The 20,364-nt window shown below is 42.9% G+C and overlaps 1 protein-coding gene across 2 annotated transcripts in view; it reads right to left on the bottom strand.

The window, feature by feature from the left end:
* Positions 1–20,364, bottom strand: part of tbc1d30 (TBC1 domain family, member 30) — a 29,263-nt gene that overhangs the window by 6,834 nt on the left and 2,065 nt on the right. The window contains exons 2-9 of one of the 2 annotated variants that reach the window (XM_015962227.3): positions 11,902–12,066; positions 4,661–4,722; positions 3,266–3,331; positions 3,031–3,156; positions 2,289–2,474; positions 2,153–2,222; positions 1,768–1,866; positions 1,527–1,695 (exon numbers count right to left, since the gene is read on the bottom strand). In XM_015962227.3, coding sequence (XP_015817713.3) covers positions 1,527–1,695; positions 1,768–1,866; positions 2,153–2,222; positions 2,289–2,474; positions 3,031–3,156; positions 3,266–3,331; positions 4,661–4,722; positions 11,902–12,066 — 943 coding nt within the window. Of the gene's footprint in view, positions 1–1,526; positions 1,696–1,767; positions 1,867–2,152; positions 2,223–2,288; positions 2,475–3,030; positions 3,157–3,265; positions 3,332–4,660; positions 4,723–5,639; positions 5,935–11,901; positions 12,067–20,364 lie in introns of those variants that run through there. The other variant, XM_015962234.3, reaches the window with a different exon arrangement.

Genomic DNA, 20,364 nt, shown 5'->3' with positions numbered 1-20,364 from the left:
TACTTTTGCATTACTCTAAGTTACTTTCAACAAAACAACTTCAGTATGAGTTGGGTAATCTGATGCCTGGTGAGCTCATGACACATCCGGTGGAAGGTGATGTGGTGTCTGAGCTAGGATTGCTGTTAAAAACAGTCAGATATAATAACAGTGCTTTAAAATGATTGTTTATTAAATAAAAACTGTACTCTGTACTCTCAGCACGCTGCCATCTTGGATTAACTGAGCAGGGAGTGAGGTGGTGGGGGCTCCAAGCCTATATTTGCCTTGGACCCCAAATGCCTTGATACGGCCCTGGATGTGGGACTGACTTCTGGGGAGATCTGATTCTATCACACGTATAAATATTAAATGCTTATATATTATTGCTTTTCACTGGTAAACATGTGTATTGGGGATAAATCTACCTACTTTTTTTTCTATTCAAGCACTTTGTTTTGTTTTCTTGATTTTATTTGAATAATTTCCGGCCCTTTCTCTCTCTAACCTTCTTGCATGCTGCATGTTCTCTCTGTCTTCCAGAAAAAACTGTTTCCTAGACTTCCTGCTTTCTAACGATCAGCCAAAGGGATCTTCACGTGCGCGGCGCTCCAGCAGTAATGAGTTGAAATCACCGGGGCACAGATTATGAACTCAGCTGAGGCAAAGCACGTCAGAAAAGCACAAAATACCAGAGAATATGCGCTGATATGAACGATCGCAAGTGAATTATTTTTGTTTTAGTGGAGCGATTTTGTGAATGTTGCAGCGGCCGCGTGCAGCTGAGCCGTTACCGCTGCGTCCTCTCTGCCCGCAAAGCTGAGTCCATAAATTACGTAATATATGCAGATACTGGATCTTTTTTCGGGTTTCCCACAATGTAGGAGCCATATGTGTCGTTTCTTTTTGTGCACTTGAGAGGAGGCTTGGCCTCGTGTGATTGGTTAATTGCTTGTGGAAGCACCAGCCTACTTAAGCCAACACAGATTGGACTCAGGTGTGGCTGGATGGGACAAACAGTTTTTTACTGTGTGGCGAGGACTGTGGCTGTGTGTAACGGACTCTGCGGACTGTCATTGGGGCAAGTAACGCATTCACTGAAACCAATTTAACTGCTGGATCCTGGACATTCTGGAACAAGACAAGTAATAAACATCATCAGAAATAAACTCAAGCTGCATTTCTTAAAGCACACGTAAAGACCACCCGCAACAGCTACCAGGTAGTGCCAGTGTACAGGGCACTGGCGCTACACACAATTTGAATTTTTAAGGAACACATCTTGATTCTGGGTTTAAAAATGCATTGTAATTACCGCGTTACTGACAACTGTACAGAGTAAATATTACCATTTTCTTTCTCCGTAATGCCTTACATTACCACATTACAGCAAAAAGCAATGCATTACAGTAATTAATTACTTTTGTACCGCGTTACTCCCAACACTTTATTAACACTGGCTTTTGCTGGGGGGGCCAGCACTCTTCTAGGGGTGGCCATGGCCACAGTAGACATTGAGGGATTAAGTAAATCAAGGTTTCACTCACTCTCCCAGCCTCTCCCAGATGGCGAGAGCGACCCGAAACAGAATCTCTGAACCCTCGAAGAAAACAGAGTCCCAGATCTTCAGGACGGTGGGTGCCGGCAGGCAGGTGGCAAACATGGTCAGAAACCACTGCATAGTGAAGACGTTGGTCAGAGGCGGCTCGTAGCTGCCTGGAACGCACAAGACACAACGTTAGTGCGATTCAGACAGACAGACAGACAGACAGACAGACAGACAGGTACCTCCTGCTTCCCAGTTGGCTGCTTTCTGAAGGTGATGGAGGTGATGAGACAGTCGGGGCAGCTTCAGACGCAGCAGATCTCTGAACACGGCCATGTCCACTGAGGACAAACGTCACAAGTTAGGGCATGGGCGTGCTTCTTAGATAACGCATTAATAAGTATTGCGTGTGGATATCACCTGTCTGCAAATATAAAACAATCTTTGATGATAACTGGAGACACAAGAGCTTAGACGTTGAAGAAGGCAACTAAGGAGCTATTTGAACATTTGACAGGGTTACATGTAAATCTGAGCACCTTCAGCTACAAAACGCTGCTAGAGAAGGTCCGAGTTCTTGTTTACAGATGCACTAAACTGTGTGTTTGTGTGTAGATCAGTGTTCACCTGATAAAGCACGCAGATTGTTTGCAAAATAACTGTCGGGCAGCACCTTGTCGATCAGATAGATCATCACCTGAACACAGAACAGAGGTCAGGCGCTGATTAAGTGAAATGATCCGATTGTCGTGGAGCTTCAGACCTTCAGAGCGTCGCTCTCGCTGCCTTCCGTGACCTCTAGGATCAGAGCAGCCAGTACGTTGAATCCTTGACAGTAACCTACGCTTTTATTCCAGCGGGCGTAGGCCAGCAGCACCCGCTTCAGCACCACCCTGTCCTGCTCCCCCTCCTGGCCACAGTAGGAACTGCAGCCTGTCCGGTGCAGGTCCTGAGGATTACAGACACCTAAGGCATTAGGCAAGCGAATGAAGACGAGGATGGTGACCAGACTTTGCCCTGTTATTGGTAGGAACCGTGTTTGCTGGGTCTCTGAGTCACTGCATGGTTTCCATGACGCATCCGTCCTGTTCTCTGATGCACTAAAGCAAACATCTACTCAGCATTGTTATTCACAGGTGGATCAGCTCACAGGGGACAGAATGTCCTCTGGCAGGAGGATGTGCTCAGACATTTTTTACATTTCTTTTCCTCGAATTCTCAAATCTAAACTCAAACAAATTATGACTGGTACAGATTTACTGACTTTACTGCACATTGAAGGATTTCACTGTAATCTGTGGGATTAACGGGCTGCTGAAAATGGACCAAGTCTTAAATTTTAAGGTTTGAGCTGATGATTTGGACTTGAGACCAGTCGAAAGTAAAAAGAAATCTTCAACAAAGCCCAAACTTTAGTCCCACTGACTCAAAAATGCTCAGTTTAGTTTACCAAACACACATCTGTTTCATCCCCAGCCCACATCATGCAAGTAAAACCTGGTTACCTTGACAATCTGAATGCCGAGGGAGTCGTCGTCTGGGTTGCTGCGCTCATTAAAGGCAAAGCGAAGCGTTTTCTCCCAGTCGATAGAGATGGTGTGGAGGTACTGGTCTGCTAGTGTTAGCCAAACCTGAATAGTACAGACGTAAATGAGGTCTACACTCATCCACACGGCGAGGAAAAACACCAGGCAAACTGAAACAGGATACATGAATAAGATGGTGATCTGTCGGTCGTACCCTCTTTCTCCATTCCCTTGGGATCCCAGTAGGAAGCCTGGCTACAGCTTTGAGGGCATCATACCACTATTAAAAAAGAAAATCGGGATTATTAAAGGGACTTCACGGAGTTTTGAATTTTTATGCTCGCGATCGCCCCCTCAGGCCAAAAGCGTTACAGCAGCTTCAATAGTAGGCTCGTGCACGAGGCGCGCATGCTGTACGTGCACACGCCTTAACGAAAATAACAGCCGAGACAGTCGTGTGTGTGTGTGTGTGTGTGTGTGTGTGTGTGTGTGTGTGGCCCGGAGGACAGAGGACAGGAGAACGTGCAGCTAATTAATTAAATAATGTGGTTCTGTAGCTTTCTCTTCAGCACAGCCGACAAAGGTTTATGATGGGTCAGTCCTCCTGCATGCTCAGATCATTCCCTTCCCTTGCTTGAAAAATTGTTCCAAAATGAAAGTTGAACCCACATCTTTTTTATCTGTGAATTCAATGCCGTTCGGCGAGTCTCAAAATTTGGGCATCTTACTGTAAAAAATATACCATTAATGTAAAAAATAAACTCTAAATAAACTATGTTCACATCCAGGACCACACCCAGGTCTTCTGCACGAGAGTCCAACGTCTTACAAGGTGAGCTACACTCTAGTAACATCCACAGTATCTGTAACATTTATATCCTTGATGACAGCTGAAACAAAGAACGGTTGGGAGTGAAAATGGCTATTTTGTTGCTAATTAGCAGGAAATATCTAGAAGAAAGTTCTACAGAAAGTAGCTAAGGGTCCTCAGAAATGTAGCTAGCTTTGTCACTAGGCGTTAGGAACAGCGACAAAGTGGCACTGCCTCTCTCTCTGCTGCTAAAGCTACGGATAGCAAATGCTACGGGCGATGCCTGAGCGTGAACGCGCATGAAGCAGCCTGCTCGACCCGAGCAGCTCTCTTTTTCTGTGATTTTACAGAAAAACAGGCAATCCCAGTAAAAATGCCAGGGCTCATTCTACAGGACCAGGGCATTGCAGGAGAACGTATGAAGAAGACATTTATTATTTCTATACATGTTTTGGCTGTCAGACTTCCATAATGTCCCTTTAAATATTCCTAGACTCATTCAGACAATGTTAACAGCCAGCCAGACTTTGTTAGATTTTAAAATAAGTCTTACTTACTTAAGCTTTAAGGAGCTTTTTGGATGATTTTAAACTAATTTTCCATCAATTATCCTGAAACATTTTCAGGATAATTGATGGAGTTGATTTTATTTTAGCTCATGGCTTTCCTTATACTGGTTTATAATGTTGAAGAGTGTTAGTTTCTTCAGAATTAAATAAATTTATTTATTTTTTTGCCACTGAATTGAATTCAAGACTTTTTTTATCCACTCATCCATTTATTTGAAGGTGCACTCACCTGCTGGAAGCCATTCTTCCCGAATGACGGTTCAATGGTGAACTTCAGCCTTGTGTCAACTCCTGAAAGCAAACAGGAACACCTGGTTAAGGCAGAGGCATGGGTGATACAGGTGCATGCCTTACACCCGTGATCCCTTTGGTTATATGCGACCAACCAGAGACTTAAGCTCATTTTGATGGATTTGTGCCAAGAATCGCTGTCCTTCTCCTGGTGGTGCTGAATCCGCGGTTCAATCGTTTTTAAAATCCTTCAACAAGAACATTTGCTGCTGCAGACTAAACCCTCTTTAGAGACCGAACGGAAATGAGAATTTTATTTGGAGTTAAGACGGAACATGTCGCGTCTGAGCTCATCTCCTCTGCCTGTTCCCATCACCGCTCTGAATCCGAACCGAGGTTTCTCCTGACAACAGCAGAGAGAAGCGTGTTTAACCTGCTCGGTCCGGGTCGGTGCTTTTCCCATGCGCCATTCTGCTCGTTGTGCGGTTTCCGCTCAGGGATTCAGGAGAGGATTAACGCGCAAAACCCTCCTACTTCCCTGTTCCAGATTATAGTCCGACACGGGAAAACGCGCTTTTAGATTAGAGTCACAAAGTCGGTCACAGACGCGGCCAGAAGAACAACAACTATTATTATTATTATTATTATTATTATTATTATTATGAGGAGAAGCACACTCCACAAGTAACTTGTTTTCGGGAAATCTAAATGTTTGTGAATAAAAGTGATGACCGAAACTCATGAAGCTGAGGGAGCGTTTCATTTACCGCAGAAATTCGGATCCACGCAGATTTATTTATTGACGCAAAATGTCACAATAGGCTAACCAATTAATAAGTTGCACTTCCTATTGGTTAAATGTTATTTAAGGAACAAATTCTGACAAAATGACGTTAGCTATGAAAAAGAAAGCTCCTATAAATAAACAGCCATGCTGCTGCGGGGCAGGCTCGGGGTTGCGGGTCCAGCGGCGTCACCTGGCTCTAGGGTGCAGAGCAGCCGCGGTGCGCTCCTGGATATCCCGTTCCGTTTCTTCAGGACGTTACTGATGATGTTCCCGACCCCTCCCGAGCCCTGCTGCCGCTGCTTGTCGCTCCTCCTCGGCCTCCTGCCGGCGGCCGCCAGGCGCTCCTGCCTCATGCCGGCGGTATGGGGTCGCTCCCCGGACAGTCAACTCATCGCTCTTCTTCGCGGTTTTGTTAGAAAGGAGGCAGGCAGAGCCTCCTCCAAGATGGAGGCCTTCAGAAATGATTATTAAACCGACGTTTTCTGGTCTGGTCCGACTTCTAACAGCACACCGACAGATTCTCCCCAAAAGCTTATTTATAATAAAATTAGAAAAGGTGAAAAATATGCGATGGATGGAGGATGGAAGTAATCCTGCTGCCGATGCTGCACCTCCTCATCCTCCTCCGGTTTGTCGTCACCAAGAGGAGGTGCGAGGACGGAGGGCTGCGGTAGGACGGAGAGAAGGATGAGGTAATGGTGGAGAGGAGGAATGAAAACGGAGGGATTTTTGTTCCCTTCTCACCGGTAATCTCATGTTGTGTAATGAAAAACGGAATCAGTTCATGTTAAAATGATCGTCTGGATAAAAGTTGTTTACTTCCTCTGAGGAAAGTGGGAGACAGTTGCACTAAAAATGGAGGATCATTAGGATACACAAAGCTTTCAAAAACAGAGAAAATGGTATTGGAAAAGCTGGTTTTTACCAATAACTGTGGTAAAAACCTTACCTTACATTTTTATAAAAAGTACTTTGATGTTTGATGGAGCACATTATTATTCTACATCTTACCTGTAGTATGGCGCCTCCTGAACAGCCTCTGTTCAGAGAAATAGCTTTTTCTTCCATCCATGGGATGTCTAGTTTGAGCAGCCAAGAACAATGTGTGCAGTCTTGAAAAGACTCAGATACATTTCCTATAGCGACTTATTCTACATAACTAAAGAAGAACTCTGATGAAGACGTACAGAGGCAGTGTTTCCCTTACATAGGCGTAGCCGCGGCGGCACGCCACGGCTGAAATCCCAGCGCCACGCCTGCAAGATCCCGTTATATAGATGTTTTACTTTATTTTATTTTTTTATTTTTGCGCCGTTTCCCGAAGAAGCAACTGGAACTACTCTGTTGTTGCTTGTGATCACAGCTGGCAGGCAGCAAGGAGGAGGAGGCAGGGCAGGGTGCTTACAGCTAGGGATGAGCGTACGGATAAAGCATTCTTGACACATACGAGCATGAAATGAGTAAAGACTGACTGTCTTCACGCTCTGTGATTGGCCAGTCACACAGAGCGCCCGCCCCTTTCTACACACTAAACTCTGATCCGCCCCATGCACACACACACATATAGACAGTAACGGATCTCTGTGCTTGCTTCACAGTTGCTCACGTTTCTTCAGAACTCCCTAGGTTTTCTTCAGCTCGCCTCTTTTTTGGTTGAATATTTAAAGTTACTTTTTTTGTAACGTACATTTGACAAGACAGAGCAGAAAACGGCTCGTGCTGCGTCCGTCACTGCCTCCGCTCCAGTCGGGTTTTTTAAAATAATTTGAACTCATCTGTGTATGTCCTTTGATCCGCATTAATGATGTTTTCAGCACCAGAACAATGAAGCAAAGAAACAGATTCCTGAGTTTGTTAGTAATTTTATTTATTAGGTGTATCTGACCTGTTCTATTTTTCCCTGAAATGAGATCAAATCAGTGCTTCTATGGGTCGTCTCCTCTCTGCACTAGAAACATGTACTTTATTATAATGTTCACTGTAATGCATCATGATGTTCTTAAATAAATTAAATCAAAGATATTGGTCAGTAATGCCAAATATGTAAATTTGTGTTTCAGTCATTTTTATACTGGCTTAAAAATACTTCATTAAGTCTACTAAGCAGGGGTGTAGAAGGTGTTTAACAGGGCCAGCCCAGTAATGGTGTTGGACCAAAATAAAGGGGGCAGAAGGAGATGTTTTTCCAGATGCCAAGAAAAATTAAATGCCAACCCCCCCCACCCCCCCCCCCACCCCCCTGCAAAGTGTGTCACTGAGAGTTTAAAACAGAAATTATTCTTGTGCAAATATTGGTGTATTCACCTTTAATACTAGTTATTACAATGCAGAAGTTGCTGGATTGATGCAGTTCAAAGTGGAGTGCATCAAATAAAACAATATTAACATAAAGGTGAGACGTGTCATAATTTAACCCCCACCCCTCTCAATGTCAAGGCGCCTGGCCTTACGAGGACACGGTCCTTCTTTGGTTAAAGAAAACGGTTAAATGGAACAGACTTGCATCACGTGACACGGGAGATAACGTTATATTTTATACGTATTAGTTTCAATATAAATATATAATGAGGATTTTACTTTTTAAATTGTGTATGTTTGTTAAAATAAATATATAAGCGAGTTACTACCCGCTAGCCACCGAAGCTGCAACTACTAAGCTACTAACCAACCATAGATAACTTCTTTGGATCTAAAAAAAATTTTTAATTAGTTGACTTACTTTTAAACTTGAAAATTGTCCCGAAGTAGCTGCCGGCTTCTGATCCGCCGTCCTTTTGAAAATACAGCGGTGCATTCTGGGTAATTTTTGACCAAGGCTAGGCTACAAGACACCTACCGTGTATCCTCGCTCAGCTAGCTAAACGGCTAACAAACGGAGAACACACGCCTCGGTAGAACATGGACATTGGAACTCGTCTTGGCGGCTCCTGATGACGTATCTCCTAGGCAACCGGGGCGGGGCCAAGACATCAAGGTGAGGTTCCTTGGCATTGAGAAACACCCCCTCCCTCCTCAAAGTGGTTGACGCCATTACAGCACCAGATGATGTTTAAGATCCTGTTTCTGTTTCCTCACGTATTTATTCATGCAATATTGTTTATTATTGTTATCATTAGTGAGAGAAAAGGAAAATGATGTACTACAGAAAAATGAGCTACAAATATTCGACATGATTATTTTAGACTCCTGCTGATTATTATTATTTACGTTTTTGTTTTGTTACAGTTTATATAAATGAGTGTATCTCAGAAACTAATTTATGGAAGCACTTCGAATAAATGTGTTGTTTGAAAGGATTGTGTGCACATTTTTTTGTTGTTGACAGTTTTGAGGGATAAAGGCGTGGCATTTCTGTATAATGAAAAATGTGTAAAAACAAAACACGATTTTCCATTTCTGTATGGATACGGTAATTGCATTTTTTAGTAAAATATGTTGTTGCTATGAACATTATATATATATATATATATATATATATATATATATATATATATATATATATATATATATATATATATATATATACATATATTTAGAATGTAAGGGATGTATTGCTGGTTGAAATACTCCAGAAAATGGCACCACAGCATGTAAAAATGTAAATTTTAGTTGTGGCGAATTTGTTCTATGGCAGGTCTTAAAGGGTTAATGTGTAAATATCGCCACCAGCAGCAAGACGTAGTTCTTTGGGTGCACTGAGAGGTCAAAGGTTGATGAACTGTTCCCTTCAGACGGGGGTCTTTCCTGCTGCTTTTAATCAGGCGGTGGTCAGACCCCTGTTGAAGAAGAGCAATTTAGATTTTAATGACTTTAACAATTTCCGACCGGTATCCAACTTACCATTTTTAAGCAAAATTTTAGAGAAGCTTGTTTTAATACAACTTAATGATTTCATCAACCACCAACATGTCCTAGAGAAATTTCAATCTGGTTTTAGGGTGAACCACAGCACTGAGACGGCCCTTCTGAAGATTTTAAATGATTTTAGAACAAATTATGATGCTCGGAGGGCAACAGTGTTGGTTCTGCTGGATCTAAGCGCTGCCTTTGATACAGTAGACCACACTATTCTTTTAACCCGTTTAAAACAGATCGGCCTCTCTGGTGTTGTTCACAGTTGGTTTACTTCCTACCTCACAGACAGGACTTTTATGGTGAGTTTGGATACCTGTTCCTCTGGGGTCCACAGCATCACATGCGGGGTGCCTCAGGGATCAATTCTAGGCCCAGTGCTCTTTAACCTCTATATGCTCCCTCTGGGCAGCGTCATCAGGAGACATGGGGTGAATTTCCACAGTTACACTGATGATACACAGTTGTAAATCTCCGTGTCTCCTGATGACGCACAGCCAATGGAAACACTTTTTAATTGCATTTTAGATATTAAATCATGGATGACTGAAAACTTTCTCCAGCTCAACCAGGGCAAAACTGAAGTTTTAGTCATCGGTCCTGAGGCCCAGAGAGAGAAACTTTTACCTAAACTACAATCAATGTCTTTTTATCCATCACTACAAGTGAAGAATCTGGGCGTTATTTTCGACTCTGAGCTGACTTTTATCCCACACATTAAAAACATCACAAAAATAGGTTTTTACCATCTTAAGAATATCGCTAGAGTCCGACCCATTCTCTCTCGGGCCAATACGGAGACGCTAGTGCATGCTTTTGTAACCAGTAGGATTGATTACTGCAATGCCCTGCTTTCTGGTCTTCCCAAAAAGAGCATCTCAGGTTTACAAGTCTTACAAAACTCAGCAGCACGTGTCCTGATGAAGACCAGGAAGCGGGAGCACATCACTCCGGTTTTAAAATCACTGCACTGGCTCCCCGTATGTTTCAGGATTGATTTTAAGGTTCTTTTAATGGTTTTTAAGTGTCTTAATGGTCTTGGGCCTTCTTATCTTTCAGAACTGCTTTTACTGTATAAACCCTCGCGGTCTCTGTGCTCCTCTGGCAGCCGTCTCCTAGTTATCCCTAAAGTTAAGACTCACACCCACGGTGAGGCGTCCTTCAAGTATTACGGCCCTCGCCTTTGGAACGGGCTGCCGGAGGACCTCAGGGCCGAAGGAAACATCCAGGCTTTTAAGAATAGGCTCAAGACCCACCTTTTTGGCTTAGCGTTTAACTGATCACTATTTATCTATAAATGCATATTTATCTCTTTTATTATTTTTATCATTTTATCTACATCTTAGTGTTTTTACATGATTATGTTTTCTTTTACTATCTTTATAATCACTTTTTATCAGTTACTTTTTATCATTATTAGCTTTTGTTATTTTACATGTTATATATTTTAATCCTCCAGTGTTTCCTCTGCGGAGCCCTCTGCCTTGGGGCCGGTGGTCAGGGGCGGCGGCGGCCGGGGCGCTCCTCGGGTAGTGCCCGGGCACTGGTGGGGGTTTCTGCCGTACGCCACTGGGCGTCATGGGCCGGTGTCTTGGCTGCTGCTGTGGATCTGTTACTGTCAGGGCAGATGGCTCCGCTGATGTTGTGTCGTTCATTACCTGACCCATCTGAACTCAGCCTATTGTTTACTCTGGTGTTCACGAATGTGTGTGTGTGTGTGTGTGTGTGTGTGTGTGTGTGTGTGTGTGTGTGTGTGTGTGTGTGGGTGATTGTATGTCCACTTTGGAAGTTGGGTGCGGGAGGGGAACTGTAATTTTTAATTGTTTTATACTTGGGGAGGGGGGCTGGGATGGGAATGTGGGATCTATGGGGCCATTTTAATCTGTAAAGCACTTTGAGTTGCATTTTTGGCATGAAAAGTGCTTTATAAATAAAGTTGATTTGATTTGATTTGAAATCCAGCAGAAATTTCTTGACATTTTTACCAAAATAACAGTAGACCCACACAACGTTCCTCACTATCAGTTTCTTTTGACATGGATTTTTCAGGAGTAGGAAAGAAAAGGGCACCAAAATGAGCATCTCAGTTTAAAGCCAAGGATCACTGTAAATACGTACAGACTGTTTTTGTACTTCATGTGGAAACGTAAAATATAACGTTTAAACATGAACTCTGCTAGAAGAAAATCTGTAGTAGGGTTGGGCAATAAATAGAAAATTTATCGTTATCGAAATTTCTGACTCTTTCTTAAGAGATAATTTTTCCATGTCAATAAATTAGATAATAAAAAAATGAAAAGATGTGTAGGACGGCAACATTCACGTCCCTTTAAGAAGCTGTACTGCCTTGAGTCACGTAAAAATGCGACTCAATGTAATACGTGTGACAGCCCCATCTAGTGGACAACGTCTGTCTCTGCGCATACCTTCAGTTATCGTCCATTTAACGTTATCGAGGTAAAATCCTCAATATATCGTGATACTGACGTTAGGTCATATCGCCCAGCCCTACTATGAAGGTTTGACACTTTTAACATGTGAAGGAACGTTTTACCGTGTGAGTAACTCAAACGTTAAATGAGATGCATTTTTCTTCTTACGTCGTTTTTGTGACACAGCCTGAAGACACGCTGTGATGATGTCACAGTTCTTCTGTTGTTTGTGGCAAAGCCGGTCGCGTCTCCTCAGCTGGCGTATGAGTTTGGCCGACTGCAGACCCGTACGATATTTTACCTCCTGGATGATGGAAAGCAGCTCCTCCAGGTCTAACATAGAGGGTGTTGGAAAAAGAGAGGTGTTAAAATGTGAAGTTTTGTTTAGTAATTGGTTGAAATATTCTGGTTTTATTAGAAGCTACCGTTTTGCTTCACAACACAGAGACACAACGCAGATGTGAAAAAAGGAAAGTGTGTGTGTGTGTGTGTGTGTGTGTGTGTGTGTGTGTGTGTGTGTGTGTGTGTGTGTGCAAACCTGCTGACAGAAAGGTATAAACTAGGCTTTAGTTACAACTTATGGTAATTTAACATATTTATTACTCTACAGGTACAAAATGTCTTTAGCATCAGAGTAACTACACCACTATTCAGCCACAATTGTCTTTTTGAAGCTACTCTACCTTTGGACTTGTATCTGTTCTCCTCTGACAGATGAGAAAATCACACTCATTAGTGTGTTTTCCACGCTGCAGGCACAAAATTATCAGAACCAGAACACTTGTATCTCTCTCTCACACACACACACACACACACACACACACACACACACACACACACACACACACACACACACACACACACACACACACACACACACACACACACACACACACACACACACACACACACACACACACACACACACACACACACACACACACACACACACACACCCTATTTATGGTTACATAACCTTAAAGCCATCTTTCTCTCATCTGCGACAAACAGAGCTAAGATGAAGGGACCTGAAGGGAATGATAATAATGACCTCAAAAAATCATTTCAATCTAAAAATCATAAATAGGATCAGTGAGCAGAGCCAGATTTTTGAAGTGTTCAATTGTTCCTCAGAATCTTGCAAACTTTAAACTACAGTTTTGAAAATTAAATGAATGAATGAATGAATGCCTCCCAGAAGCATGTATTAGTGGATGAATGTTAGATCAAAATCAATCCTCCTCTTATCCGGGGTCAGGTCGTGGAGGCAGTAGGCTAAGCAGGGAGACCAAGACTTCCCTGGGTGTTTCTCAGTGTCAAGACGCCTTGTGAGGCCAGGCGTCTTGACACTGAGAAACACCCCCTCTCTCCCCCTTAGCCACTTGGGCCAGCTCCTCCGTGGGCATTCCCTTTCAGTCGAGAATCACAGTCCCTCCAGCGTGTCCTGGGGTCTTTAAGTCTTCTCCTGGTTGGACCTCACCAGAGATGTGTCCAGGAGGCATCATACCCAGATGCCAGAGCCACCTCAGCTGACTCCTCTCAATGTGAACGAGCAGCGGCTCTACTCCGAGCTTCTCGCTCGATCTCTAACCGCTACTGCACACTGGAAGCAAAAGCGGCACGGAACGGCACCGCTTCAAATAAAATCCTTTATAGTCTATGAAGTGTAACAAGTCAGCCACGACGCGGCAATTTTCTAAAGCGGCACGCCACTAAGGTGGAATGGGGTTCTAGTTTTTCCGCGAGCTCTGGGACGTGCCAATTACCTCAATCGACATAGGGCTAGACAGGAAATCACACACAATTTCAGTGTAAAATCCCTGGTAATTTTCAAAATAAAGTATTGCAGTGATGCAATTTCATATATATATATATATATATATATATGTGTGTGTGTGTGTGTGTGTGTGTGTGTGTGTGTGTAAAGCTTTTGTGTGACCTAACGGCTTATCCTCACAGCATTAAGCCAGAAGTACAGCAGTGTGTTTTCATGGCTTTAATCCTGGCAGTGGAACAACGTCATATATGACATCAAACAACGATATCAAACGTGATTTATTTCTTTTAAATGGCGGATTGCATAAACAAACCGTGACCTGAAGGCTCGAGGGATCGTGTGATCTTTCGAGTCGAGTGAGGAGCACAGCAGAGAAGCCACCTCACTGCCGAGACTCTCCCAGAGTGCACTTCAGTGCAGCGGTTGTCGCGAGTAAACCGTTCCAAAGCACTGCTCTTGCTTCCAGTGTGCAATAGGTTTAAGGGATTGCCCAGCCAACCAGCAGAGAAAACTCATTTTGGCCACTTGTATCTAGGGCTGAAACGATTCCTCGAGTACCTCGAATAATTCGTGTACAAAAAATCATCGAGTCAAATTCTCTGCCTCGAGGCTTCGTTTAATTCATGTTTAATTAATTCATGGCTTTGCTGTCACCCGGGGTCATGTTTCACCCGGACCGAAATAAGTGACGCACATACACACTGCACTGAATGCACACGCGAGTAGCGAACGTAACTTAACTTTCTCTTAAGCCATGGCGGACAACGTGGACCCGGTGGAGTGCGAAAAAGACACAAAATGTCAAAGATGTGGGACCATTTTTCACGTCGTAAGGCGGAAAACGTACTCCAGTGTAAATCCTGTAAAATGGATCCAGCCTACCACAACACCACATCCTCCATGCTGTACCCTGACCAGGAAACATCCACCTGTAAATGTCACTTCTGCAAGCGGACTCGGAGCCTCTACAAGATAATGCATTTTAGCCTGTATTTCTGTATATTCTGCAGACGCTGTGCGACTTTTTCGTTTGTGGTACTCACGTTTCAGCTCACACCGTACATCTGGTAGCAACACGTCGGACTTAAAATGTGCTAAAAATAGCTGTTTTTACAACACGTCGGATTTTTTACTGTGTTGTTATTGATGTCCGTTGTCCCTCGGGGTTGCTGCAGGAGGACACGGGTATTTATGAGTGGCGGAGTAAAACGAAAGAAAGTAAATAAATGTTTTGTGATCAGTATAATTCGACATAACCACGGCAAACATGCTTTCGACAATCCTCGTTAGTGTTAGACAAAAAAAGTGTAGAAATTAAAACGGACGTGTGTTAATAGGGAAACAGCTGGCGAGCCATGTTTGCGCATGTGCCGTGAGCGGTTCTGGTGCTGTTTGTGCCTCAGCCGCTCGCATTTGTTTGCTGTGAAGTAAAGTTGAAGTTTTGAAAACTAATTTTGAATAAAACTTGAAGAATAACTGGCAATAGCGTACTCATTTTAAGAGGTCTTTCATATTTTATAACATGCTATTTGATATAATGGTTTAAAAACGCAAAAGAGTAATTTATTAGAGTACTCGATTAATCGATAAAAGATTCGATAGAGTACTCGATTACAAAAATATTCGATAGCTGCAGCCCTACTTGTATCCATAATTTCATCCTTTTGCTGACTACCCAAAGTTCATGACCATAAATGAGGGTAGGAACGCAGACCGACAGGTAAATCTAGGTTAGTCCAGAAACGTTCTACGACTGACAGCTGCATGTTAGCGAATGTCAAACGCTACTACCCAGCAAACATTTAATCAACGCTGAAAAGACGTCGGGCTGACACGTCCTGTCACGGTTGAAAAATGGTTCCAAAATGAAAGTTGAACCAACGTCTTTTCTGGACGTGAATTACACGTCTTTCGGCACGTCTCATTTGGACGTTTAATGACCGTGAGTGTACAACTCATCTACACTGTAAAATAAAATGTAGTTTGTACATTTGACAACAATTGTAATAAATAGAATATTTCCTGTGTCCAACCTTGCTTCACCGATTGACTTATCCCAGCCTGGACTCGAACCCAGGTCCTCCAGAGTGCAAGTCAGACGACTAACCGGTTGAGTTATCCCGTTGATATTTAGTAGATTTTCACTTACAACTGATTCACGACATGCCATGTGTTGAATACGCAAGTTATCGTCAACGTAACAATTATACATGTAACTACAAATCTGAGTGGATTTTTAGGAAATGTTAATTTTTTTTTATTTGGACCGTCCTACTGCGACCATTTTTGACCGTGGACACAACGTTGCCGTCGGACCAATATTTGCTGGGATGCTATGTTGAACTACACGTAACTAATTGTCAAAATAACAATTATACATATAACTGTAGGCATGTACAAATGTATCTGAATGGATTTAAGACATGTTCTGTTATTTTTATTTTTTACAAATTTGGCCGTCCTACTCCAACCAATTTTGGACGTGGATGCCACGTCGGCGTCGGACCAATGTTGGTTGGGTATTGGCCAATACTGGGGATTCTAATTGCACGGGGCTTTACTAGACGGGGGACAACCTTAGCAAAACAAAAGCACACATCAGAACAGTGTAAGCCATCACTTTTACAGATTTATAAAAAATCATTCATCATTCTAGCCTAGAAATCTAGCATGACTGAAGCAGAAGCTAAATGTTTTTGCTCTGCGTGTCTATGTAGCCCCGCTCCATCAGCAATGGAGACCAGGATAGAGACTTGCCGATCATAGCTCTCAGTTGGGTGGGAAGGGTGTTACTGCGCCTGAGCAAAACTAAGAAGGCCACAGAGCTGGGTTCAAACGGCTTTGGCATCAACTTTGGACTATTTAGGCTCGGGCTTTTCTTTGAGTCAAGAGCAGATAGAGGTACTTTTAGAAAAACGACGTATTTGAGTCTTCTTCAACAGGGTACGGTGAACTGCCCCGCCGACTGTAGCGGTGAGTACGTCACATTATTTGTTGTCCAATAGCACGTGGAGACAACTTAAGAGACAGCCGTAGATCCTGCCCCACGACTGAGGCCCTGTCCACACGTAGCCGGGGATCTGCCTAAACGTAGATATTTTTCTACGTTTTGGCCTGTCATCCACACGAAAACGGAGTTTTTTCACACGAAAACGGATCTTTTTAAAAACTCCGGCCAAAGTGAAGATCTGCGTTTTCTCCGTTTTGGGTGTCTGCGTGTGGACGGACAAAACCGGAGTTTTAAGGTCCGCAACGTCACTTTCCGCGACAAAAACATGCTGACATCACGTGTGCGACCTGTGTTTACACTAGCCGACAGCATGGATGCCCTCAGAGCTGCGCTCGCTTTATCAATTGTCCAAGCGCTTTTTGCTCGTTTGTTTTTGCAAGCGGAATTACTGCTGCTTGCGGAAGACCACAGACGAAGGACGAGGTTAAGAACGGGGGAAGTACTGCCGCCTACAGGTCTGGCATGTCCTTAACAACGTATTTATCCGGGTACGTGTGGACACAGTTATTTTATTAAAATGCGGTGGTGTGGATGCAAGTTTTTGGAGGGGCGGGTATTCGTTTTTAAAAAACCCGGCTACGTGTGGACTAGGCCTGAGATCTGTCTAAAGGTTGTGTGGCCAGACTACACATTCACACTTTTAGGACGGCTTGCCAGGCTAACTATCCCTGAAAGGGGGAAAACTCTGAATGTTAGCTTTAAAGGCTTTAATCTACTCAAGCTGAAATTGACAGCTTTCAATAAAAGTAAAATCCATAAAGTTGACGGTAATTTTTTATTTTTTTTATAATTTAGCAGTTTTCTTGAGTTGTGTTCCTCTGGAATATTTCCCTAAAGGGAGGAAATAATTCAGAGATGGTCAAGAAAACTGCATCCAGGTTTTATCTGATGACAAGGACTTCCACTTTCCTGACCTCCTGCAGCACAGTACTGGGAAAAGACACCTTTTCTCGTTTTAATCCTAATTTTTGATGGTTTGATAAACATTTAACCAATTGTGTTCATGAGTCATGTTTGATATATATTCATCTCAGTTGCTCGGGGTCTGTTTTAAGTACATTTGCTCTGTTTGTTGTTTGTCTCAGGTGTTTGATGTGCTACAAATACAAATCATTTAAACAGTAATTATTATAAGTTTTGGGGGGGGGGGGGGGGGGGGTTCTGTAAAATAAGAGCTTTTTTTGCCATTTCCTAATTTTCCACTCAAGGAAACTCATTTGACAAAATATTAGATTTCATTTGTGACAAACAAGCTTTAAGCAAAAGGCACCCTGCTAAAACGAGACTCGTGTTGAGGCTGCTGTTTGAAGCTGTCCCAAAGCGTTTCCTTTTCCTGAGTGGCAGCTCTGCATTGTTTAACTCCACCGGGCCAAATGTGTGTAAAGGGCAAAGAGCCCACAGGATCCGGCTTCGTCTAATGCAGGATTCCTCTCCAGCGGAGGGAACGGCAGCAAGGTGCCCAGTAACATTCCCGTGAAGGGTCCGAGGCAACGCTGCAGGACATGCAGAGGAAAGCAAATAAACACAAAGCTGACATGATGGATCTTCAGCCAAAGCACTCAGATATATGCCTCACACCTCCTCACGGAAAACACGTTCTATTAGACGCTTTTTTATGAATTAGACAACCTGAGACGACAAATACTTGATCAAATCTGAATAATTCTGTTTCTGTTTCCTTCCGTCATCCTAAACTTAAACTGACCGACTTGTGTTAGAAGCAGATGTTGTGAATTCTTGTGAATTTATGTATCCATAACAGCTGGACATGCACTTAAATCTACTTTTCACTTTATTAGTGACCTTCAGTGGCAGTTCCTGTCACTTTTTAAACATAAAATCAGGATTTCCACAGCCCTCAGTTTAAGATCTCTTTTATAAATCCATCCATCTACACGTTTGTCCACTCGGGTCACGGGGGCTGGTGCCCATTTCCAGTAATCTCTGGGCAAGCAGGCGGGGTACACCCTGGACAGGCTGCCAGTCCATCGCACGGCCTCTTTTATGTTGAATCTTTAAATATATATATAAATATGTTGTTAGGTTAGATTTTATTGTCAGAAGTAGTGAAACACTGGACCCAGTCTGGGTGCTAATAACGAGACTCTTTACTGAGAAATCATTTTCTTACTTTATTTTTTAAATGATCGGTAACTGAGTTTAACCTGCAGGCTGAGCATGGAGATGGGCAGCTCCTGCATTAGTCCTGATTGCACAAAACACTCCACCTCTCCTGATTACTACATGGAATGTGTAACTAGTAGTTCACCTGTTGGATTATTTATGCATTCACTCAGATTAAGACAATAAAGTTTATCTCTTACTAAATAAAATATCTACTAAGAAATCACAATGTAGAGATGGAAACACTACTTGGTATCTGTGCATGTGTGTGTGTGTGTGTGTGTGTGTGTGTGTGTTAGGGCTGGGCGATACGACGATTTTAGACCGTTTTACGATCTACACGTCTGACGGTCTGTCATTTTTGAGAGACCGTTTTATCACGATTCACAGCTCTGCTGTTGAATTTCTGCCTCTGAATGAAAAGGGAGCTTACCCCAGGCGAATGACACGCCTTTGTTTGACCCTTAACCAATCAGAGTGAGTCATAGTAATATATTAGTGCCCCGCTTGTTTTCACTTGTGTGTGAACAAACATGGCATCGGCCGCGGCTGAGAGCGACAACGAGGTTTTCGTTCCGAAGAGGAACGCAGGGTTTCCTTAGCGCGCGGCGCTAACTACTTAGCGACGTGACATGTCTCGGAGAAAGCGTAAAAACACGTTGGACGCTTCTTCTGAAGCAAGAAAATAACACTTCTTCTTAAGCAGAGCACGACGTCACCTCGGCTCGTTCACCCTCTGCCGAGCCGGTGTCGGTACCGGACTGAGCTCGGTCACTAGGTCGCTGGAGCTGCCCCGTGACTGCCTGATGGAAAACCAGCGGGTTTCATCAGACTCGTAGTTTCTTGTTTTTGCTGGGGACCCCCTGTAATTTACCGCTCCCTCCTGCAGTCTTCCCCTATTAACATTTAAAATGATTCTGTAAATTCGTGTATCAATAGAAACAATCTCTGCCTCTGCCAGCTGCAGTAAATGTAGTCTCCAAATAATAAATAGGAGGTGCATTCATCCGTGTATCTCCTTTCATCCGCATTAGTGATATTTTCAGCACCAGAACAGGGAAGCAAAGAAAGATTCCTGAGTTTGTTAGTAATTTTATTCATTAGGTGCATCTAACCTGTTCTATTTTTATCTGAAATGAGATCAAATCAGTGCTTCTATGGGTTGTCTCCAATCTGCACTGGAAAATTTTACTTTATTTAGAGACTTGTTGCAGAAAATATTCAGAATGCACAGTTTTTTGCTACCACAAGCGATCTCTGGTCCAGCCGCACATCAGAGCCGTATTTGAGCTTAACTATCCACTACATGACCAACTGGGAGCTACATAGTATTTTGAACAAGTTAATGTTTGCACAATACGTTTGCAATTGACATGTTTGCACTTTAAATATGTTTACGATTTTAATTTATGTTAAGTTACTTGAAAAACGAGAAAAACTGATTTTTGTAATTGTTTCTCTCAGGGCTTTTATCATCTCTGGTGTGAGTTTAAAATATAAGTGTGTTAGCACTGTGTTGATTATCCCTAATATGAATAAATGTTTATTTATTCAATGTTTCTCTTCTTTAATACGCAATTGAAGTTATGCTATTCATGGCTAAAAATCGTGATAAAATCGAAATTGTGATAAAAGATTGGAAAAATCTTGATATTCTTTTCTTGCCATATCACCCAGCCCTAGTGTGTCTGCTCTGTCTTCTCCATCCCCAGTGAGTCGT

Source organism: Nothobranchius furzeri, chromosome 1 (genome assembly GCF_043380555.1).
Source record: "Nothobranchius furzeri strain GRZ-AD chromosome 1, NfurGRZ-RIMD1, whole genome shotgun sequence".
NCBI classification, from domain to species: domain Eukaryota; kingdom Metazoa; phylum Chordata; class Actinopteri; order Cyprinodontiformes; family Nothobranchiidae; genus Nothobranchius; species Nothobranchius furzeri.
The sequence above is the reverse complement of the archived record's forward strand: the minus strand, read 5'-3'. Positions and strand labels throughout refer to the sequence as shown.